The following is a 25679-nucleotide window of genomic DNA, read 5'->3' on the forward strand; positions in this document are numbered from 1 at the left end:
CCTCCACCTCCTCCAGACCCCAGGAGGGCAGGGGAGTGCCTTGGGCCACCGTACCCCAACGAGGGACTGCCTGCTCCCCCAAGGGAGGTAGGCAGCGAGCCGTATCCTGAGTCCGTCCCGTAGACCACCTCGGCAGAGAAGGAGCGGCCTCCTGGCCCTAGTCCTCCATACCCTTTCCCAGAACTCCCAGGGCCAGAAGTCAGGTCCTGGGCCTGGGGGGAGCTGAAGCCCCCATAGGGTTGGTGGGAGGGGAGGTGAGAGGGAGGGGGCTGGCTGGGGGAGTAGGACTGCTGCTGGGGAGGTGTCTGTCCAGGGAGGCCTGCGGTGGGCTTGACGGGGGCCACAGGGGAGCCATATGCTGACAAGCAGGGTTTAGGAGGAGGCTGCTGGGCCGGGGCGGAGGAGACTGGAGGGGGAGGGGGCGCCGACTGAGTCGGGGGCTGCTGTCTGGAGGGGGCAGACGAAGAGCTGGAGGAAGGGTTAGGGTTGGAGTTTGAGGAGGACGAGGAGGTGGAGGAGGCTGAGGGTGGGGTGTGGGGGGTTCGAGACGACGAGGAGCCCGAGGAGGAGTAGCCACTACTGGAGCTGGAGTTCTTAGCCCCTTTCCCTAGACCTCCACCTGACCCTGACGAGGAGGCGGCTGAGGAGGTGTACGGGGTCTGGATGATGGGGCGGTACACTTGGTCTGAACGGGGGGAGGGTTTGGGGTCTGCTGAAGGGCTCTGCTCCCCCAGCGGACTGCAGGACACCCCTCCATGCCGGTGGTGGGAAATCTGCTGGTACCCCGATGCCCCACAGCTGAGGTAGTGCTGCAGGGGATGGGAGGCTGAGGAGGAGAGCTGCGACTGAGCAGGAGAGGAGCGCTGGTAGTGCTTGATCACGCTGTCCTGCCGGGGGATGGCCCTTTCCTGGGGTGGCGGGGGGGCAGGTGTCGATGAGAACACAGAGGCGTTGTACAACTGGGAGGACTGGTCCTGGAGCTGGGAGGACAGCAGGTTAAACTGGGGAGGGGGTAGGTGGCGGCCTGACGAGGTGGTTTGCGGCGGGCCTGTGGGGTCCTGCGACCCTCGGTAGGTGGCGCCCTGTGAGGAGAGTAAGCGGTCGAAGCCCAGGCTGGACTGGGAGGGTGTCTTGATGTGCAGCAGGGGGTCGTGGGGGGACAGGAGGCCGTTGGACGTGGGGCTGAAGGTGGGGGAGTCCTGGAGGGAGAGCGAGGCGCCAGGGAAGGACCGCCCGGAAAAGGAGGCTGGGTGCTGGTAGGCCGAGAGGGAGGAGGAGGGGAAGGAGCCAGACCCGATGAAGAGCTCTGGCTGAGTGTGCATCGCTATGGGAAATGGAGATAGAGAAAATGACAAGTAACAGAGATTATTAGAAATGTGCTGCTGTTCTTCATAACACTTAGAAAATGATGAACACGACTCAGTTGTACTTGAACATTACTCTTGACTGGCTCCTGCACTCACCAGTTTGCCAGGCGGGTGTTCGGAACTGGGAGAGGAGAGAGGAGGCTGAGGGGGGTGGCTGCCGACCCTGGGACTCTAGTGCTGAAATCAAGTTCATGACAGATGGGTCTGGACCAGAGGGACTGGCATGGTGTAGCCCAGGATCAAACAGCCCAGATAAGCCTAAAGGACATAGACACAAAAGCATTTACTCAACCACACACATTTTTCTGTTTAAAGTGACTCATCTAAACAAAAGTCTAATCTAAACAAAAACACTTTGATAGAGAGAAAAATGTACATGCTCCCTGACTGTGTGTATAGGATTGGACAATATTGTACTGTAATAACAGGTATACTAACATTCTATATGACAACCTTTTGGCATCATGCAGAGACCTCAATTTTACATTTGAATCAAGGTTCATATTAGCCCGGCCCCTTACCTAGACTCCGCCCAGCCCCCCATGCCCCGCCCTGTCCAGAGCTACCAGGATGGTGATTGGTTGCGTAGCCCTGCAGAGGGTGGGGTGTGCCATAAGCCTGGCGATGGAGCAGCTCTGAGTCCGGATGGGAGGACCTAGAACTCCCATACACCAGGCTGAGGAAAGAAGGGAGAAAGGGGAGAAAAATGAATCATTCAATAATGAAAAGATGCATTATTCTTCTGTATCGGGGTTATCTAAATCCTGGTATCGAGATCTGCAGTACAGCTGTTTTTCTTTTCTCTTTGGTAGATAATTGATTGATTAATGTAGCCTAATTGATTGGCCAGAGAGTCCACTCACTTAGTGTCTCAGGTCTGAATCAGTCTCTGATTATAGGGTGAATGTATGTAATGTTGTCTCATAGTCCTTCAATCAATCAATCATGAAAACCAGAAGTGCTGCAGACTTGATACATCCGAAATGGGATACTCGTGTTGTTTACCAGGGGTATTCAAATCTTACTCCACGAAGTCCAGAGTACTGCTGGTTTTATTTTTAACCTGATTGCACCGACCTGATGTCCCAGGTCTAAATCAGTCCCTGATTAATAGAAGAACAAAAAAAAGCAGTAAAACTGACTTTGAGGTCAAGATCTGAATTTGAGGGTTGCATACGAATAGTGAGGCAAGAGAAGTATTGTGCGTACAGGATATTACTGATAACCCATCATCATCAATTAGGCCTAGATACGGCTACTTTCTTGAAAGCTTACAGCATTTTCCATAACACCTCCTGTTATCAAATAACAAATAAATTGTTCATTTCCCAACCAAAATCACTGTAAACATCCAACCAAATGGTGATGGCATGGCAAATGGAAAAATGTCTAAAGTGTCCTTCCATTAGTAGTAGTGTGAAGGAATCAGCAAATGCAAGGCTCTCTGCACGGACTTCAGATAAAATCCTGTTCTAACCACAAAGCCTCAAAAACAATGCATTCTGGTCCCAGCTGACAGTGTCTCCCAGGCTTTGGTGATGGATTACCTTTCTAATCTACCTATGCTCTCTTGTAGAGTTGTTCACTTGGGTATACTCCATACTGTATAAGGGCAATATCGCCCTTTCCAGCCCACCCCATATAAAATCTGAGCCTTGCACTTTACACAGGGTAACCTAACACTCAAAATAAGGGATTGTTCATCAATATCAACCTCTGAATAGAACTGGGAGCAACATTCGAATGAAAGTCTGAATGAAAAGAAAGATTTTTAACAATCACCCCCACTTCCAATCACTTACTTGCACAGAGGAGAAAAACAACACCCAAACATAGAGACAGTGTTCCAAATGGCCTGGTCAAAAGTATGGCGCTATATAGGAATAGGGTGCCATTTGGGATGCAATAGGGTGCCGTTTGGGATGCAACCAGAGTCTCAGAGAACAGACAATCTCCACAGAGTCAAGAAATCAAAGGTTGGGCATAGTCATGAAGTCACCACACTACAGTGCAGTGAAGTCTCTAGATTTAAATTATATTCTTTCCTTCATTCATTAATGTGGAATACACTCAAAACTATTATGCATAAAGAAAGTATTATTAACTGTTAACTTTTAAAGTCTTGTGGTAGAGGTCGACCGATTAATCGGAATGGCCGATTAATTAGGGCCGATTTCAAGTTTTCATAACAATTGGAAATCGTTTTTTTTTTTAAACACCTTTATTTAACTAGGCAAGTCAGTTAAGAACACATTCTTATTTTCAATGACGGCCTAGGAACAGTGGGTTAACTGCCTTGTTCAGGGGCAGAACGACAGATTTTTACCTTGTCAGCTCAGGGATTCAATCTTGGAACCTTACGGTTAACTAGTCCAACGCTCTAACCACCTGCCTCACGAGGAGCCCGCCTGTTACGTGAATGCAGTAAGAAGCCAAGGTAAGTTGCTAGCTAGCATTAAACTTAATCAGTCATAATCACTAGTTATAACTACACGTGGTTGATGATATTACTAGTTTATCTAGCGTGTCCTGCGTTGCATATAATCGATGCAGTGCGCATTCGCGAAAAAGGACTGTCGTTGCTCCAACGTGTACCTAACCATAAACATCAATGCCTTCCTTAAAATCAATACACAGAAGTATATATTTTTAAACCTGCATATTTAGCGAAAAGAAATCCAGGTTAGCAGGCAATATTAACCAGGTGGAATTGTGTCACTTCTCTTGCGTTGCGTTCATTGCACGCAGAGTCAGGGTATATGCAACAGTTTGGGCCGCCTGGCTCGTTGCGAACTAATTTGCCAGAATTTTACGTAATTATGACATAACATTGAAGATTGTGCAATGTAACAGGAATATTTAGACTGATGGATGCCACCCGTTAGATAAAATACGGAACGGTTCCGTATTTCATTGAATGAATAAATGTTTTGTTTTCGAGATGATAGTTTCCGGATTCGACCATATTAATGACCTAAGGCTCGTATTTCTGTGTGTTATTATGTTCTAAGATAGAGCAGTCTGACTGAGCGATGGTGGGCACCAGCAGGCTCATAAGCATTCATTCAAACAGCACTTTCGTGCGTTTTGCCAGCAGCTCTGCTGTTTATGAATTCAAGCCTATCAACTCCCGAGATTAGGCTGGTGTAACTGATGTGAAATGGCTAGCTAGTTAGTGGAGTGCGCGTTAATAGCGTTTCAAACGTCACTCGCTCTGAGACTTGGAGTAGTTGTTCCCCTTGCTCTGCATGAGTAACGCTGCTTCGAGGGTGGCTGTTGTCGATGTGTTCCTTGTTCGAGCCCAGGTAGGAGCGAGGAGAGGGACGGAAGCTATACTGTTACACTGGCAATACTAAAGTGCCTATAAGAACATCCAATAGTCAAAAGTATATGAAATACAAATGGTATAGAGAGAAATAGTCCTATAATTCCTATAATAACAACAACCTAAAACTTCTTACCTGGGAATATTGAAGACTCATGTTAAAAGGAACCACCAGCTTTCATATGTTCTCATGTTCTGAGCAAGGAACTTAAACGTTAGCTTTCTTACATGGCACATATTGCACTTTCACTTTCTTCTCCAACACTTTTTTTTTTGCATTATTTAAACCAAATTGAACCTGTTTCATTGTTTATTTGAGGCTAAATTGATTTTATTGATGTATTATATTAAGTTAAAATAAGTGTTCATTCAGTATATTTGTAATTGTCATTATTACAAATACATTTAAAAAATCGGCCTATTAATCGGCATCGGCTTTTTTTGTCCTCCAATAATCGGTATCGGCGTTGAAAAATCATAATCGGTCGACCTCTATCCTGTGGTTCTATTTTTGAACCGCCCAAAAACCATGGCATTTTATCAATTAGATTTGCTCGCCTCCTGCGTCCTCTCTCCTGTGTCCTCTCTTGCCTCCTTTTGAAAAAGGTCAAAGGTAATTGAGGAGAGGTGGCGAGGAGTGGGAAAGTGGATGAAAATGGCTTGTATGAATTGAGACTCTCCTTCTCCAATCGCGCGTCATCAGGCAAATTAAGTTTACAGGGTTAAATCCCAAATTAAATGTATAAACTGATAAAAACGATTAAGCCAGTGCAAGACCTTTTATAGATAAAAGGATAAGTAGCATATTGTTTTTTAATTTTTGCATACTTTTCTCCATTGATAAAACAATAGCTGATTCAAAGGGGGTGTGATTTCAAAACTCTTCCGTGAAGGATTCAGGTAGGATACACTTCTAAAGTTACTATACGCTTCCTCGACAAAATGAGGCCATCAAATCAAATCAATTTTTATTGGTCACATACACATGCTTAGCAGATGTTATTGCGAGTGTAGCGAAATGCTTATGGGGGAAGGACTGTCTTCTGTTTGCCTGCAAGCAAATTTACACACTCCTCGACCACTCATCGGTTTCCGGGTCATGGAGGAGAGAGGACGGAGGATTGTATTTTGCTCAAACGAGAAAACCGCTATATCACCCTTTGGTTCTCTTCAGTGTAATGTGATGTTGATTGGCCACCACTCTGTCACCAATCAACCAATCGTGTGACTGTGGCTAACCACCTTAGCTGATTGGAAATGCTGTTCCCCAGACATGCATAGACAGCTAGCAGCAGAGGCGAGTGGTTATGGCTGGACAACAAAGTGGTGAGGCAAGACTCATAGTGGTTTTATTGATAAAAGTGTGGTGACTGTCTGAGTGTGTCGGACGCTGACTCCTCTTCCGCAGCAGTGCTAAGTTTAACCACGGCTCGGTTAGCGTATGCCACTCTCTGACTCAGGAATCAACGTGTGTGTGTGTGTGTGGGTTTAATCTTTCTCTGAATATGACCCATCAGTGTGTTCAGTATTCTTGAGTTTGACACATCCATATATTCTATTGAAATCTTCATAATATGTTGACAATAGAAATAATTATGGCTAAATTCTAAAATATCAAACTGAACCCTAATCCCTAAATGTGGATTTCTATGTTTAAGAAACTGGTTCCATTGAAATTAATAGTTCTGGAACTAGACACTAAATACTAGAACCAGATGCAGTCAGGTTCAGTAATTCGACTTTCCCAGAATATATGTAAATTGAGAATTCAATGGGCAGAGCAAATGAATCAATAGTATGTATTTAGTTGAGTGCTAATCTCTTGTACTGCTCAGATGCATTTTTCAAATGAGCGCACAACCTCTCCACCTCTTCCCAATCTTTTCTCTCCCCTTCTACAGACTTCTCTTACGACTGCTCACTCACCCTCCTATCCTTATCACTCTTCTTCTCTCTCCTCCTCCTTCAACCGGTCATCTTCTCTCCACTCCTCCCTACATCTCCTCCCCTCTCTTCCAAATTCAACCATTCCTTCTTTCTTTTCTCCTCTCCTCCACCCTCATTACATCTCTTCTCCCACACCCTCCCCTTCTCTCCAATTCTCTGTCAGGCCGTATAACCATGATGGAGTGAGCTGCAGTCCTCAAGATTGTGAAAGAAGGGATAAATAAAGGAGGGGGAGCTATTAATCCTTCATTAAGACTGCTTTCGCAATCAACCACAGTTCATTTCACCCTGCCGTTCCGTCCGGGCATTTGTATGATGATAATAGGCTCACTAGTTTAATACACTAGACATTTGTCTTCTACAGACATGTCTGGTACTAGTAAGAGCTGGTAAGAGCTTGGTATGGAGATTCTGAGCTAAACAAATGTATTCTACTGGTATTATTGCTATGGTTAGTTGAGTGCAGCAGATGGCATTGTTTTGGAACTCTGCTGTAGTTACAATACAATATCATTCAGACTACCAATGGGCCAGACTACCAAAATGTTGTCAAGACTACCTGCAAGCATGTACATTTATGATACCACAATAGGTGCAACCAACCAGTCTCATACAATCAATTAACTGATTAAATTACTCATACAAGTAATTAACATATTCAAATATGTATTGCACATTAAAATAAAGGTTTCTATAAATGTATTCACTTCAATCAATATGGCTGAAGAGAAAATATTTTGTAACTGTCATCCAATGTTGGTTCGGTTCATTACCCTAGAACAGTAAAGTAGTAGTAGTTTCTGTTCCTTACCCTTTTGCGAAAAAGGCAGCCAGCCAATCCCACATTAGGGAGCATAAGGTCATCATAAGAACACCAGGACTACATCAATCTGCATGTGGGCTTGGAGATGCCCTTGAATCTGGGATTCAGCCATAAAAAAACAGCTGGCTAGGCTAGAACAGCTGACCAGTGTTTTATATATATATGATTATTGTTTTGGGGCCTAAATACTCATTGGTTCATCAAAGATACAACATTGTATGTAGCCTACTACTTACTGTATTTTATGTATCTCAACACTGTCAGTTACCAAGGTTACATACAGTCGTATATTCTGCATAAGCAATTACTATAGATTTGAATTGGTTTGTGCAGTGATTTAATCATTTACATCTTTGAGGAACCAATGAGTATTCAGGCCCAAAATAAAAAATATGGTAAAACTTTATAAGGACAATATAATAAGTGGCACTACCAGTGAATGACACTGTAATAGAGGGCACGATCTAGGGCTTTATGACTTGCAGCAATTGAGCAATTACTCCATGCACACGCTCAGTCAGAATACAACATTTGCTTGTGGGACTAATACTTGTCCCTTACTACCATTATGCAATGGTATTGTGCTAATATTACATTTTATCGCCAACCTGGAATTTCACAGTATCTGCGTTTGAAAAATAAATTATCCAAATAAACGGGTGTTTACTGCGAGCTACACTGTTGCTACATGAAACGTACGTTCTGTAGCAAGATTGATTTGGTTGTCCCGGCGACGACTGGTAATGTGCGTAGCCGGGTAGCCTTTGAAATGTAAGTAGGCCCCAATTCATTAAAACACAGAGACTGTGCATTTTAAGAAACAAAATGTGAAACATTGTAACATTTCGTTATATTAATCTTCTTACAGTATATCATTCCCGTTTTAATTCATGCGTTAACGGAAATGAAAGATTATTGAGATATTTTACCAGTACGCTCGTAAGCTTAGCTAACGCGTTAATGTTAGCTAGCTAACGTTCGGTGGTTAGAGTTAGCCAACTTGTCTCTCAATACCGCATAACATGATTTAGCTAGATGGGTAGTGAGTTCTAGCAAACATCACACAAGCCATCGTTTTAGCTAATGGCATATGTTAGTGTTTATGATCGATTCTTATGTTTTTACTTTGTTGCCAAAGACCTGCAGCATTGAGTCGATATGCCGAATCATTTAACTTGAATTGAACAACTAACGTTAGCTAGCTAGCAAAGACAACAGTTACCTGTACCTTTAAGCTAGCTAACTTTACCCCAAAATGGCTAGCTAGTAGAGGTTTTTCTCGCATGAATAAAAATGCAGTTGGTTCCAAAAAAAAGTAATACACCTATCATTGCACCTGTTAATAATACGCCTATCACGTAAACTTGAGAGTGAAGTTATACAGTTATTATACACGGTGTACCGTTACCAATTTATCGAAGTTTCCATCAATACAATTGCTAGGCTTAAAGCTATCTAGGGGTTATCCCAACAGCAAAAGATTTGCACTAATATCCATGCTGCAACTGCTGCTGCTTTAATAATGGGATGTAATGTACTCGTGCTTACAGAGTGAGTTAATTAAAATACCTTAGAATTCACTGGTATAGTAGCTGTCACTAGATGATCACTGATATTAGCTAAGTTATGGAAAGTGTTTATTCAATTGTTTGATGACAGCTGCATATCGTGATTTGATTTAGCCTTCACTCATCCTAAAGTGTATTACCGAGAATGTGAGACGGAGAAAAGCAACCCTGCAGCACCACCATTTCTAGCATAAAGGCCATTTCATTTGTAGACAGTGTGCTAGCTACAGTAAACTGCCGACAGTAGCCTAGCTACAAACGTTGCATGTTGCATTGTCAAATACATTTGGTTTGTATAGCTAATTAGCACCAACCATTGCTTTGTAAACATATTACGCAATCAATGCATTAGTAAAGACAACCCAGTATGCATTCATATAATTATGGAATATTGTGAAAAATACAAATGCTCTCTGCAAATATCATTAAATTATGTTTGTTCCATTTCTGATTATACACTAGCCAGCTAAAGCTAGCTATATCCTCCCAAGTCCAACCCATCCCCCCTCTTTTCGCCCCTCTCCCCCCTCGTTTTTTATGTCTCGGTCTACCTTCCGTATAACGCATTAACTCTCAATCGCGTTCCTTGCATTTTCAAGACCCACCACCCATCTTGCTAATGACAATACTGATAGCCTTGCTACAGCCTACCTGGCGCTTGCAAACAATGTAATCTATATATATGAACGGAACGATAGAGGGAGCACGGATTGCATTGCCTCTATCGGCATGGGCATTGTTACAGCAAGCCAAGCATATGTATGCATCCTATGTATGAGGGCGCACATGTACGGGTACAAATGCTTACCTTGCCTTGGCCGATCTCTCGTAACTCCATCCCGTACCAGCGCCCAAATCACCGAACCCTGTACCAGGATAATTTCTTTCCATTAAAGAAAAGACGAGGGATGAAGATGGAGAGATGGTGAAGGGTAGGGGAGGGAGGAGATGTCTTAAATTCTCGCACGCTATCTCTCCCTGTATCCTTTTTTCCCCTCTGCTCAGTGTCTGTTTATTTCTCCCGATTCACTAGCAAGTCCTCAAGACTGCGACCAGCACGGAGGGGGAGAGGAATGGAGGGGAGGAGAAGGAGGAGGGGGGATATGGAGGATAAAGAGAGGGGAGGAGGGGTGGATGGGGGGTCACACCAACCACCACCACCACAAAAATCCGGTTTCTTCCTTCCCTCCCCTCTTCAGCCCGCTATATATATTTCAATGTCTATTGTCCTTCTAGGCACAACCAGCGATTCAGCTGATGCTAGCGCGTAGTCTAAACCAGTCTGTGCAAATCAAAATATTTGGTGCCCATTTATCACTCTAGACTGAAGCACGCTCTCTTACCATCCCCTGTCCCCTACGTTGTTGAAGTATTGCATTTCTAAAATATTTGTAATATATATATATATAAAAGGGGGCGATTCTATTATAGCAACAGTGTCTATTGTTTATATTTTGGCTTGCCAGTTCCCTCTCCAAAATGCATTTACACACACCCCCTCCCCAATATTGGTAGCCTAGGCAGCCGATAGTGGGCGCTAGATCTGCACTATTGTCTAGGATTGATGTTCCCAGACGGTAATACACTCGTATCCCCCGTGGTTGCCTGACGAATCAAACTGAATTACTTGGCTGCTCTATGTTCGCTACATACTTCAGTCGGAGACTGCCAGGGGTACATAACAAAGTAATCAGCGATTGGATAATCTCTAACCGGCTCAGAAGGCCCGCCTACCGACCAATCAGATGAGGGAGTGTGACGACCAAATATCTAAATGCACAACGTCACTAAAATTCATAACATTGAGAAAGGACAAAAGTTTTGGGTAAATTGGCTTTTTTAAATGTATTTTTATTCTCATCTAAAATGAGCTAGCTAGCAAGCATAAAGGTATCCATTCCAAGCACAGAGAAGTTTGTCTATTTTTTTTTATTTTTTTTATTTAACTAGGCAAACTAGGCAAATTGTTATTTACAATGAAGGCGTACCCAGGGCCAAACCCGCTGGGCCGATTGTGTGCAGCACTATGGGACTCCCAATCATGGCCGTTTGTGATACAGCCTGGATCACAACCGATTTGTTGGAGCAATGTTGTTAGTTTCCCTACAAGGCTTTTATTCTAATAGTAATATATCATATTCTTGACCTTCAACAGATGCACAGCCTTTGGCAGGAAAAAAACTCAGTTGGGAGAGTAAGTCTCCCAACTTGAAGTTGTGAGCACAAAGACGTATGAATGCCACCAGGGGAAAGACAGACAAACAAACGCAAAAGATAAATATGCTGCTGAAATGAACATGAAAGCAGTAAGTTCAAAGACCGATCACTGTAATTTATACCATACACTTTTACATCATTCATTTCATTTGAGTCATGTTAAAGTACCAACCAACAATGGAATGTACCTCAATAAAATGTAAGATGGGGCTTTAAATGCGTGTCCTATGGCACTTATTGCAAGAGTATGTAATGATGAGTACCATGTTACCTGTAATGTGTATATAAAACTATTCCTATCGTACAGTATATGGAAGAAAATATGTAAAATTAATATACAATTAAAAAAAGAAAACAAGGTTACTTTTGTCCTCCAAAGTGGATGGGCCAATAAAATAAATAAAGAGTATGTACAGTGCCTTTAGAAAGTATTCACTCCTCTTGACTTTTTCCACATTTTGTTGTTACAGACGGAATTGAAAATTGTTTAAATGTAGATGTTGTGTCACTGGCCTACACACAATACCTCATAATGTCAAAGTGGAATTATGATATTTTTTTATTTGACTAATTAATTAATATTGAAAAGCCGAAATGTCTTGAGTCAATAAGTATTCAACCCCTTTATTATGGCAAGCCTAAATAAGCTCAGGAGTGAAAATGTGCCTAACAAGTCACATAATAAGTTGCATGGGCTCACGCTGTATGCAATAATAGTGTTTAACATCATTTTTGAATGACTACCTCATCTCTGTACCACACACATACAATTATCTGTAAGGTCACTCAGTCGAGCAGTGAATTTCAAACACAAATTCAACCACAAAGACCAGGGAGGTTTTCCAAAGCCTCGCAAAGAAGGGCACCGGTTAGTAGATGGGTTAAAATAATAGTCATGGGGTATAAATACTTTCTGAAGGCAATGTAAGTGGGGTTAGGGTGGTGAGTTTCCCCTTACACTGTAAAGAGCTTTGGATGTCTAAAAAAGTGCCATGTACAGTAGGAAGAAAAAGTATGTGAACCCTTTAGAGTTACCTGGGGTGGCAGGTAGCCTAGTGGTTAGAGCGCAGGGCCAGTAACTGAAAGGTTGCTAGATCGAATCCCTGAGCTGACAAGGTAAAAATCTGTTGTTCTGCCCCTGAACAAGGCAGCTAACCCACTATTCCTAGGCTGTCATTGTAAATAAGAATTTGTTCTTAACTGACTTGCCTAGTTAAATAAATAAATAAACTGAATTTCTGCATAAATTGGCCATAACAATAGACAAACACAATCTGCTTAAAACTAATAACACACAAATGTAACGGATGTGAAATGGCTAGCTAGTTAGCGGGTACGCGCTAGTAGCGTTTCAATCAGTTACGTCACTTGCTCTGAAACCTAGAAGTAGGGTTGCACCTTGCTCTGCAAGGGCCGCGGCCTTTGTGGCGCGATGGGTAACGATGCTTCGTGGGCGACCGTTGTTGATGTGCAGAGGGTCCCTGGTTCGCGGGCGAGGGGACGGTTTAAAGTTATACTGTTAAATTGATGCTGTTGACCCGGATCACTGGTTGCTGCGGAAAAGGAGGAGGTTGAAAGGGGGGTGAGTGTAACGGATGTGAAATGGCTAGCTAGTTAGCGGGTACGCGCTAGTAGCGTTTCAATCAGTTACGTCACTTGCTCTGAAACCTAGAAGTAGGGTTGCACCTTGCTCTGCAAGGGCCGTGGCCTTTGTGGAGCGATGGGTAACGATGCTTCGTGGGCGACCGTTGTTGATGTGTGCAGAGGGTCCCTGGTTCGCGCCCGTGTCGGGGCGAGGGGACGTACTAAAGTTATACTGTTACACAAACAATTATAATTGTTCATGTCTTTATTGAACACACCGTGTAAACATTCACAGTGCAAGTTGGAAAAAGTATCTGAACCCTTGGATTTAGTAACAGGTTGACCCTCCTTTGGCAGCAATAACCTCAAATGTGGTAGGCTTGATTACCAACAACGACGAGACGGCCTACAGGTGAGGGCCCTCGGAGTGTGGTGTCAGGAAAATAACCTCACACTCAATGTCAACAAAACAAAGGAGATGATCGTGGACTTCAGGAAACAGCAGAGGGAGCAGCCCCCTATCCACAGAGGGTGGAAAGTTTTAAGTTCCTCGGCGTACACATCACGGACAAACTGAAATGGTCCACCCACACAGACAGCGTGGTGAAGAAGGCGCAACAGCGCCTCTTCAACCTCAGGAGGCTGAAGAAATTCGGCTTGTCACCAAAAACACTCAAACTTTTACAGATGCACAATCGAGAGCATCCTGTCGGGCTGTATCACCGCCTGGTACGGCAACTGCTCTGCCCATAACCATAAGGCTCTCCAGAGGGTAGTGAGGTCTGCACAACGCATCACCAGGGGCAAACTACCTGCCCTCCAGGACACCTACACCACACGATGTCACAGGAAGGCCAAAAAGATCATCAAGGACAACAACCACCCGAGCCACTGCCTGTTCACCCCGCTATCACCCAGAAGGCGAGGTCAGTACAGGTGCATCAAAGCGGGGACCGAGAGACTGAAAAACAGCTTCTATCTCAAGGCCATCAGACTGTTAAACAGCCATCACTAACATTGAGTGGCAGCTGCCAACATACTGACTCATCTCTAGCCACTTTAATAATGGAAAAATTGATGTAATAAATGTATCACTAGCCACTTTAAACAATGCCACTTTATATGTTTACATACCCTACATTACTCATCTCATATGTATATGGTGTACTCTATACCATCTACTGCATCTTGCCTATGCCGTTCGGCCATCACTCATTCATATATTTGTATGTACATATTCTTATTCATTCCTTTACACTTGTGTGTATAAGGTAGTTGTTGTGAAATTGTTAGGTTAGATTACATGTTAGATATTACTGCATGGTCGGAACTAGAAGCACAAGCATTTCGATACACTCGCATTAACATCTGCTTCAAATTTGATTTGAAATGTTTTCTGTAGTTGCGGATCACCCACTACAATAGTTTACAGTTGGGATGAGGTTTTGATGTTGATGTTGGTGTGCTGTGCTGTGCCTTTTTTTCTCCACACATAGTGTTGTGTGTTCCTTCCAAACAACACAACTTTAATTTAATCTGTCCACAGAATATTATGCCAGTAGCGCTGTGGAACATCCAGGTGCTCTTTTGCGAACTTCAGACGTGCAGCGATGTTTTTTTTTGGACAGCAGTGGCTTCTTCCATGGTGTCCTCCCATGAACACCATTCTTGTTTAGTGTTTTATGTATTGTAGACTCATCAACAGAGATGTTAGCATCTTCCAGAGATTTCTGTAATCTTTTGCTGACACTCTAGGATTCTTCTTAACCTCATTGAGCATTCTGCGATGTGCTCTTGCAGTCATCTTTGCAGGACGGCCACTCCTAGGGAGAGTAGCAACAGTGCTGAAATTTCTCCATTTATAAACAATTTTGTGAGTGTTTTTTATGGGGCGGGGCAGCTATTATCAAAATCTCCAACCTCTTCTCATTGATTCGACTCCAGGTTAGTTGACTCCTGACTTAAATTAGCTTTTGGAGAAGTCATTAGCCTAGGGGTTCACATTCTTTTTCCAACCTACACTGTGAATGTTTAAATTATGTATTCAATATAGACAAAAAAATACAATAATTTGTGTATTTTTAGTTTAAGCACACTGTGTTTGTTTACTGTTGTGACAGATGAAGATCAGATTAAATTTTGTCAAATTTATGCAGAAATCCAGGTAATTCCAAAGGGTTCACATACTTTGTTTTGCCACTGTAAGTCCAATTAATCATAATTATTATTAAATGTTTTGCCATCTTCCATAACTTGATGAGCCTTTGTACAGAAACGGAAACGGGTACAAAATACCAAAAAGGTGTACTGTTAAGTTAAATAAACGACTATAGTAGTTCATAGATGCCAAATAAAGTAACAGGGCTGAAGTTGATCTTAAATCACCCAAAAATAAACACATTTAAAACTAAAACAATTCTGTGAACATTTCTATGAAACAACGTTTTACTTGTTTTGAAAATAAAAGGTCAAATCAAGGTGTCAATTTGTCAACATGCCATTTTAAAAACAATGCAGATATTGGAGTAAACCTATTTTGGGTTAAGACAAGTAACCGAGTTTGAAAAAGACATCCAATTACCACTTTGCATTTAGAACGGTTGGTTTTATTATAGCTAATAAATAAAGAAACCATTGATGGATAACTTGATAAAATGGTGCTGCGTTCAATTGCTACTCGGAACTAGAAAACTCTGAAATTTCCGACTTGATGATTCGTTAAACGCGGGACGTGTATAACTACAACCAGTTAGCAAGTCGGAAATGTTAGTTTCCTAGTTCCGACTACTACATGAACGCGGCATAAATACATGTCTCTCGTCTGCCCCTGCAAGCCGGTCAGCATACGCGTCATCACACTCCCTAATCTGATTGGTCTTTTCCCACGAATCGTAAACCGGCATACGCGTCCATCACACTCCCTCATCTGATTGGTCAAGTAGGCGGGCCTTCTGACTTCGACGATTACAATATTCGTACCGCACATCAAAATATATTGTAGTAGTGCTCGCGCCCTTTTGTAAAACCAATTATAAATAGACCAGAGAGAATTGAAGAGAGGTTTCGCGGCCGTACTAGAATCTTGATGTCAGGGTTTCACGTCTTTTTCTTCTGAAGACGCCATTTTTGAGAGCGGCTGGTTGGATCGCATGTTAGCGCACTCCCTCGCTCTCCCCACTTACTCACTTTTTCTCCCTCTCCAGTGCGCACACACACACACGCAGTCTGTCTGCTACTCCGACTCTTGTTAAAAAACCATTTATGCTTGATCACGAGTGTGGTCGGAGGTTTCGTATGGCGGGTGTGACGCAATTGCGGAACAATGAGAAGAATGCAGGGGCCAAATCATGCTCTGTATCGCATCGCCGTACGCCTCGAATTGTGTAACAAAGCAGAGGACTCTGTATAGCTCCGCATTGACATGATTGGTTGACGGTATGTGGGGGCGGGAGGTCCAGTATAAACACTAACTCAACTTCCTTGACAAATTCCTTCACGATAGTTCAGCTAAACGCAAGATGTCTGCGCAGTAAATGCTTTACAGCCACCTCAGATGCAGATTGACCATGTAAAGCCTTTAGTCATATACACAGAGACCATTCTCGGACAGAATACTCTGTAGCACAGGCCAATTCTCAACCAGGGAGAAAAGGGGTACATTTGGGAGAAATGCAAGAGAAATTTCATTTTGAAGAGTGCAGATATATGCAGGGTTGGGCAGATTACTTAAAAAAAAAAAATCCGTTACTGATTGCAGTTATATAAAAAATTAAGTAATCAGTAACGGAAACTTTTGGATTACTCAAAAGGAGTAACATAATCCGATTACTTTTGGATGACCTTCACTTCTAACACCCTGGCATATTTTAAAACCTTCTTGAAAACGTGCAACTCTATGGAGTCTATCTAGATGACTGTCTGATTGACCAGTGGGCCAGGTGCAAAACATTTTATTAAAATGTTTTTAATAAGAAATGTGTATAAATATAAACAAGTTCGGAGTGGTCTGTCATGTAACAATACAGATAGAAGCAACTGAGATAAGACAAACATTAGACAACATGCAGCTGCTAGTTTATACATATTAAAGGAAATTCCACCCAAAAACAATCCTTTGTTTCATTAGTCCATTGTTGACATAAGCAAAACATTTGGGGACTGTCAGCAATCAAGTTTTCAAGATATGTAACTTTCAAGGGATTGCTTCTCTTTCTCACAGGTAACCTCTTAACAAGTCTTCATCCCATTCCCTTAATTTCTCTATCTATAACATCCTTCAGCCTTGCCCCCATGAACTCCCCTCTTCCCCTGAATAAAAAAAAACTCCTAAAAACTAGAACTGTGTCAATTACATCCCAATTTCAATCAGTACAGGGATTGAAATGCTCTCCTATTATATGGACATATACCATGTCTATTTCAACAACTCACAGGAAATGAAATGGAAATGTTCACAGCTGTGCTCACTTATAACTGTCCAGAACTCCAACTGAAGAAGCTTGTAACACACACACACACACACACACTTCATGAATGCCCCTTTTTAAAAATGCCCATCCCTCCTTTTCACTCAGTGTCCTCAGTATTAGCAGTAATCTCAGTATTGTCAACTGGGTCAGGAGGTTCTGATGGCGCCCCCCTGTGTAAAAAAGAGAGAGAGAAAGAAAAATAATGACATGACTGAAAGATGCAGACAGACAGACCAGTGGTGTAAAGTACTTTTAAGTAAAAATACTTTCAAGTACTAAAGTAGTGTTTTGGGGTATCTGTAATTTACTTTACTATTTATATTTTTGGCAACTTTTACTTCACTACATTCCTAAAGAAAATAATATACTTTTTACTCCATACATTTTCCCTGAAACCCAAAAGTACTCATTACATTTTGATAGGAAAATGGTCCAATTCACACACTTATCAAGAGAACATCCCAGGTCATCCCTACTGCCTCTGACCTGGCAGACTCACTAAACACAAATGCTTAGTCTGTAAATTATGTCTGAGTGTTGTAGTGTGCCCCTGGCTATCTGTCAATAAAACATATATTTTTTTAATTGTGCAGTCTGGTTTGCTTAATATAAGGAATTTTAAATGATTTTTACTTTTGATACTTAAGTACATTTTAGCAATTCCATTTACTTTTGATACTTAAGTATATTCAACACCAAATACTTTTAGACTTTTACGAAAGTAGTATTTTAGACATACACAGTGGACAGACATACACAGTGGACAGACATGCATATTACAACTAGTACAGAAAGTTGGAATACATTCACGCACAGTACACATTCGTCAACTGTATGTTCCACCATAGTTTAAGTCGGAAGTTTACATACACCTTAGCCAAATACATTTAAACTCAGTTTTTCACAATTGCTGACATTTAATCCTAGTAAACATTCCCTGTCTTAGGTCAGTTAGGATCACCACTTTATTTTAAGAATGTAAAATGTCAGAATAATAGCAGAGAGAATGATTTATTTCAGATCTTATTTCTTTCATTACATTCCCAGTGGGTCAGAAGTTTACATACACTCAATTAGTATTTGGTAGCATTGCCTTTAAACTGTTTAACTTGGGTCAAACGTTTCGGTTAGCCTTCCACAAGCTTCCCACAATAAGTTGGGTGAATTTTGGCCCATTCCTCCTGACAGAGCTGGTGTAACTGAGCCAGGTTTGTAGGCCTCCTTGCTCGCACACGCTTTTTCAGTTCTGCCCCCAAATTTTCTATGGGATTGAGGTCAGGGCTTTGTGATGGCCACCAATACCTTGACTTTGTTGTCCTTAAGCCATTTTGCCACAACTTTGGAAGTATGCTTGGGGTCATTGTCCATTTGGAAGACCCATTTGCAACCAAGCTTTAACTTCCTGACTGATGTCTTAAGATGTTGCTTCAATATATCCACATAATTGTCCTTCCTCATGATGCCATCTACATTGGGAAGTGCAGCAGTCCCTCCTGCAGCAAAGCACTCTCACAACATGATGCTGCCACCCCCGTGCGTCACGGTTGGGATGGTGTTCTTCGGCTTGCAAGCCTCCCCCTTTTCCTCCTAACGTAATGATGGTCATTATGGCCAAACATTTCTATTTTTGTTTCATCAGACCAGAGGACATTTCTCCAAAAAGTACGATATTTTTCCCCGTGTGCAGTTGCAAACCCTATTCTGGCTTTTTTATGGTGGTTTTGGAGCAGTGGCCTCTTCCTTGCTGAGCGGCCTTTCAGGTTATGTCGATATAGGACTCGTTTTACTGTGGATATAGATACTTTTGTACCTGTTTCCTCCAGCATCTTCACAAGGTCCTTTGCTGTTGTTCTGGGATTGAGTTGCACTTTTCGCACCAAAGTACGTTCATCTCTAGGAGACAGAACACGTCTCTTTCCTGAGTGGCATGACAGCTTCGTGGTCCCATGGTGTTTATACTTGCGTACTATTGTTTGTACAGATGAACGTGGTACCTTCAGGCGTTTGGAAATTGCTCCCAAGGATGAACCAGACTTGTGGAGGTCTACCATTTTTTTGTCTGAGGTCTTGGCTGATTCCTTTTGATTTTCCCATGATGTCAAGCAAAGAGGCACTGAGTTTGAAGATAGGCCTTGAAATACATCCACAGGTACACCTCCAATTGACTCAAATGATGTCAATTACTTGTGTCATGCACAAAGTAGATGTCCTAACCGACTTGCCAAAACTATAGTTTGTTAACAAGAAAAGTGTGGAGTGGTTGAAAAACGAGTTTTAATGACTCCAACCTAAGTGTATGTAAACTTCCGACTTCAACTGTACACACACACCAGTGGAGGCTGCTGAGGGGAGGATGGCTGGAATGGAATAAATGGAATGGCATCAAACACATAGAAACCATGTGTTTGATACCATTCAACTCATTCTGTTCCATCCATTACCACGAGCCCATCCTCCCCAATTAAGGTGCCACCAACCTCCTGTGATACATACATACACACACAGGCCTACCCAGAGTAAGGTGGCGGGGGTGCGTCATGCTGCCCACTGCTGTTCAGGGCTTCGCCATAGGAGGGCAGTCCTGGGGCGATGATCCCAGCGAGAGGCACTGTCTCTGGGGCAGGCTGGCCAGCACTGAAACAGATGACATAAAAGTAATACTAGGTTAGGCTACACACAAGTAATGTTGGCCACACACAAGACAAAATATGGAAAGACTCAGGGTCCATTGCTTATTTCTGAAATAATGTTGCTGCTATGTAGGGCTATCCGGGATTACATAAACCTATGTTATCATGTTGCTAATACCTCATGTAGGCTACTGTAATTAAAAAATAATAAGACAATGTACTTTACCATATGTTGCTACTATGTAGGGATACCAGGGATTACATAGGTCTACTTTATCATTTTAAATTTGCTGACAGGGAGGGCAACCAGGCAGATGCCTTAGGCTATACTGTACATACTTACACTCTAAGATCGACACACTAACATACATAGACACAACACACACACTCAATCTTACCTGCCTGCCGTCCTACCAGCCTTGTTCTTGTAACAGTAGCAGCCCAGCACCGTGGATATGACAGCAGACACTAGAATAGCCAAGATCCCTGCCACTAGACCCGACACATCCACTCTGGGCGCCGTGTCTAAAGAACCAACACAATAAATACATTTGCAATGTACATTATATTAAGATTACAGCCTGTGCGATTATAATCCACAACACTAGCATCATCCATAGAGAAACATGAGGACAGTCGTGAGAAAGTAAATGTCAATATTGACTAAGTATAGATTTACTAAAAGCCCCCCCAAAAAGGTCTTACCGTGATTGCTGGTATATGTGTCCCAAAATACATTCTGGGGAAAATAGAAAATTAATTCCAAGTAAATTCCTAGTATCCAATTAGTCAATTAATTGAACAAGCTTACAGTATTCTTAATGTGTGTAAATAATACATAATTTACAACAGACTTTCATGAAAGGTACCACCACATTCACTGCCCCCTTCCCTCACCGTTTGGGGTGTGTCCTCAAACACCTCCCTGGCCTCCTCGTAGGTGCACACCTCCTCCATGCACTCCCTCTCAAGGTTGCCTGGCGTCACCAGCTCCAGGTCCCATTTGTTCCAGAGCAGCGAGCGAGACAGGTACGAGGACGCAGACTGTTGTCCCAGGAACACTGGACCCAGAAAAAGAGAAACAGAGAGACAGACAGCGTGCGAGAGACAGAGAGGGAATAAGACAGACCGAGAGAGAGAGGATATTGATGGGCATGAGACTGAGGTTGATATAATCAGAGATAGAGACGGAGCCTCTTTCTCACACACACACACACACACACACACACACAAACACACACTAGCAATCATTTATCATAAGTCTGACTTCGACAGACAAAAGTCAGTATTGAATGGATAACCTCACAATCAGATATAAATAGAAAAAGTGAAGCAAAAGAACAATTGCCCCACACAGTGGTTCGCAAACTTTTTCACTCAGTCCCCTTTCTATCTTTGGGGACACCGCTCCCCTACACTGTCCATGATACAAACTGATCACACCCCTCTTGTTGGAGGAGAGAATTTTGCAAGTTTCAAACTTATTTCCTGCAATTCTATAAACTTTCCCATGGGGTGGTGATTTTTTAAAACAGCAATTCTGCACATTTTGCCATGTGGTGGAGAACACATTTTGCAGTTTTAAAGCAAATTTCCTGCAATTCTACATATTTTGCCATGTCTTGTGTGTTCATGTGATAATTGAGTGACTGAAACATTACAACAAAATCAACGGGCAAAAAAAGAATTCTGACAAGTTATAAATAGCTCTCTAAAGGTCTGCAATGACAAGAGGAAAACTGATTCACTATCCAATCATGAAATTGCACATTGTGCATTCTACTATTACAACTTTCAAAAGTAAGTTAAAAGCCCAACTGAGTTCCTTAATGCCTAACAGCTTGGGCACCACTGGCCCAATATGACCCTTCATGAAATAGGGTGAAAGAGGATGGGGTAAACTTGCCTCCAAAACAAGTTGAACTGAATTCTCTCCCTCTCAGAGATAGTGCGCACACTTGTGGGTGTTAAGGACGAACAGACGCCGTGGCATGTATTCATGGATGCCAAGGGAAGCCAGGCTTCCCCCCCCAAAATTGACAAAAAAATGAATAACATTAAATAATTTATCTTTAGTCTCTCTGTGTTTCATAATTTTTCTTCAATTTGCAAGAAGAGGCTGAATGTATGTCATCGGAGAAAGCATCCAAGACAGCACCTCTTTGTCTCTGTATCTTTCTGATGCTGTATCTATCTGATGCTGTCTGGTCAAACAGAGTATGACATTGTTGCAGCTCATAGCACTGAATGCAAGGGAAGCCAGCGAACATTTGGCCACCCTTGAAAAAAAAAGTAGAAAACAATAGCAGATCAGCATTGAGCTAAACTGAGTGAGCCCAACTGTGAATGGTCCTGGCGCACAAAAACAAAGTGTCAAGGGAAGCCAGTTTGGATTTGGCTTCACAACAATCACTGACAGAACATTTTGAATTGTTATCATTGTCCTCCGGTGGCTAGCTAACTAGCCAGCTAAAATTGCCCCTGTCCTAAATTACCCATGGATGGAGATTGGGATTTAGACTTGTGGTTTTACTTAATTCTCCGTACTGGCCAATGATTATAACAAAGATTCTGATCCAACCAGAAATTCATACATTGTGCCCCTGGCCTGAGAGGATGGAAGTTCAATATGTAGCTAGATGTAGTAGGCTAATGTTAATTAGCTGGCTCATCGTTGCCCATGAAAGGAAGTTAGCGAGCAAGCATTTTAGCCATTGTGCACCTGGCCTGAGAGGATGGAAGTTCAATATGTAGCAGGCTAATGTTAATTAGCTGGCTCATCATTGCCCATGAAAGGAAGTTAGCGAGCAAGCATTTTAGCCAGGTAGCCTAGGACAACAAAAACTAAAAGTGTGTAGACAGTCATAGACAGTTTCGTCAACATCAAAGAGAGGAGCATAGCATTTCTCAACAAGTAGGGTGAGTCAACATGTTTTTTTCTACAGCCAGCCAGACAGACAGACCCATATTTAGCATACGTTGATTGAACTAAATCGTTTTTGTTATATTTTAGTTGTCACTGTATTAGACTAAGCATAGGTGATTTGATGATGTTGAAATGTTGAAGTTGAAATAGTGCTGGAATACTGAAGGCAGCTCCTGTTTTCTTTGCAACTTGCGGTAACTTTCTGTGGTTCTAAATCTGTTTAAAGCTGTTTAGTAGTAAAAAAATGTCTGAAACATTAACTTGCTTGACGATGCTGTAAGTCATGTAATTGTTTGTTACATGCAATATGCTTTGTGGACTTCATCAGACAGAGGTTGGTCTCCGGGTTTATGATGAAACAAAGGTGTGGTTGAATTTATTCTGCCACTGTGTCTCCTTGTCTCGGCCTTAGGCCTATATATTACAGTGGCAAGCATATGAACTAACAGGTTATAGAGCAAACAACACAATTATCACAACACATAGGTTGTAATATGGCTTTTTCTTCCCTGGCTTGGCTTCCCCAGGGATTTTACCCACACTCCACTACTGAACAGATGTGTGTTTACCTTCATTGTGGTTGTAGACAACTTTGGCGCAAGCCAGGGGGAGCAGCGACAGCATGCCAATACATATCTCTACCAAGTCTGGCATTTCTCAAGCAGGAGACACAACTGCAACAAAATATATTTATTCATTATTTCTCTAAGTAAATATGCCATACTCAAAACATTATTCCGTGATTTTCTCATGTAAAAAAGGCACCCACACATCTTTAAAAAACGACTGACTATGTCGCCCACAAAAGCTACTTTTAGAATGTTTCGACATCGAATCACATAGGAACAAATACCTACATTGTAGCGTATCGTAGGCCTACTGTCTTATAAATAATAAGAAATACATTTGTATTTTTCTATCTAAACAAAATATTTGTTCGGTTGCATTGAGAAAAGAGAAAGCACAATTAACGATAATTAATTATCATAGCTATAGTTATATCGATAATAAACAATTGGCCAGTGATGCCTGCCCAATGATTTTGGTCGAAAATAATTGATCGTTTAGTCTAATTCGTTAAAACGAGAAAATATGATCCTTACCTTGTGTTCTCGGGGTTTTCGCTTCGAAACTAGTGAAAAACTGAATATTTAATCCTCTATTTACAACTTGCTCACCCAGGCTTTCCTTAATTTAGGCCATTACTATGAGCTATTATATGCTAATTCAGTTGTTGATATTATTATTATTTTTAAATCGTGCTAATTTACGACAGAGAAAATATCTACACAAATGTACCTGTTAGACAAACACCCTGCCTATAACGTCACACGACATACCTGTTTTACAACATACCCTATGCTCATGGGGGTGTGAGGGCAGAAAGGAGGAGTTTCCTGAAATTGTGTGAGAAAGAGAGATCAACAAGGATCTTAATTTCCATATGCAAACAGTTGCTATCAAGTTTACTTAGTCTAGTAAGTACCATGATAAAACTAGAATTTTCTGTAAATTAAAACGTTAGAGATTTGTTATGTTTACTACTGTAAAGACATTCAATACTATGCTATAGCCACAGAGTGGGGGGCTAAAGTGGGGAATCTGTGAAACCTGGGCAGTGGCGGTTCTAGCTTGTATGGCTCCCTGGGCAAACCCCCCTTAAGCACCCCCCCCCAACAACAAAAATAAGACAAAAGAAAAAAGTAACAAAGACAAATAGAAACAAATTTGTGTTGATTTGGCACTCGTGCATCAATACATTACCCATCCCCCAACACTGTCAACTAACTAAGTCAAGACTAAACCAATTCACTTTGGTGGTGTGCAGACTGGTTTTATATTATTCTTAACGATTTCGCACAAACCAGAAAAAAATGCAACAATATGTCTGTGAAACTATATATTCACAGTATTATGAATTAATTGTGGTTTATTTGGTAGCATTTCGTAGTGTGACTGATTTTACTAATCGTATTAGTCCTCTACCAAGTTAGAGGTGCGCTATTTGATAGCCCCTTACCTCAGGCTTCCAGTGGGGAGACCTGCCCCCCTCCCCATCTCATACTTCCTCGCCCAAACCTGGGCCCGAACCAGGGACCCTCTGCACACATCAACCACAGTCACTCACGAAGCATCGTTACCCATCGCGCCACAAAAGCCACGGCCCTTGCAGAGCAAGGGGAACAACTACTTCTAGGTCTCAGAGCGAGTGACGTGACCAATTGAAACACTATTAGCGCGCACCACCGCTAACTAGCTAGCCATTTCACATCGGCCACACAGGGAACTCATGAGTACCACATTTTTGCCTTTCTTTGGCAAGTAGGACACTAGGGAACTGTCGGCCGTGAACACAAACATAGAGCAATTGATAGGCCTGTTCCATGTATTCAAAAGCTGAGGTGGGAGCTCTGGGTTGTTTTTGCGTACTGTTCCTACCATCGTCAGCTTCCTCTTAAGGAGCTCCTGTCCCAGATTGTGCGAAGTAAAAAAGTTATTGCATGTGACGTAGTGGTCACAGAGCCTGTGTCATGTCCAGGACAACCCACAACCCTTGGTTCTTCTCAGGGGCTCCTCCACCTGGCCTCCCCGTATAGGGTTTAGACGGTATGTACTGCCTAACGTTTGGCACAGGGTTGTAAAACAGGGGAAGGCGGTTCACCCACTTCTCCCACACTGACCTGATTGCAGCAAGCTTGTCTCTCTGCCACCAAGCTAGTCTGGTGTCTCAGTTATCAAAGCGGATAATCCTGGAAATAATGTGGAAGTTTTCCAGAGACATTGTTGCACGGAAAAGTTATCTGCCAGTTTCTGCATCCCACA

At 42.3% G+C, this 25679-nt stretch overlaps 2 protein-coding genes across 2 annotated transcripts in view; both read right to left on the reverse strand.

The window, feature by feature from the left end:
• LOC120052153 (proline-rich protein 12-like) overlaps positions 1–9921 on the reverse strand; it is a 43617-nt gene extending 33696 nt beyond the window's left edge. The window contains exons 1-4 of the mRNA XM_038998986.1: positions 9839–9921; positions 1931–2043; positions 1464–1625; positions 1–1324 (exon numbers count right to left, since the gene is read on the reverse strand). Coding sequence (XP_038854914.1) covers positions 1–1324; positions 1464–1625; positions 1931–2043; positions 9839–9921 — 1682 coding nt within the window. The remainder of the gene's footprint in view (positions 1325–1463; positions 1626–1930; positions 2044–9838) is intronic.
• A 6989-nt stretch (positions 9922–16910) lies between these two features.
• Positions 16911–23510, reverse strand: LOC120051935 (transmembrane gamma-carboxyglutamic acid protein 2-like). Its single transcript, XM_038998817.1, is given in 6 exon segments — positions 16911–17470; positions 19812–19934; positions 20308–20455; positions 20636–20669; positions 20828–20991; positions 23426–23510. Coding segments are annotated over 6 exon segments (627 nt in total). The 3' UTR covers positions 16911–17397.
• Between the last annotated feature and the right edge of the window lie 2169 nt (positions 23511–25679).

This window comes from Salvelinus namaycush, chromosome 8 (genome assembly GCF_016432855.1).
Source record: "Salvelinus namaycush isolate Seneca chromosome 8, SaNama_1.0, whole genome shotgun sequence".
NCBI lineage: Eukaryota > Metazoa > Chordata > Actinopteri > Salmoniformes > Salmonidae > Salvelinus > Salvelinus namaycush.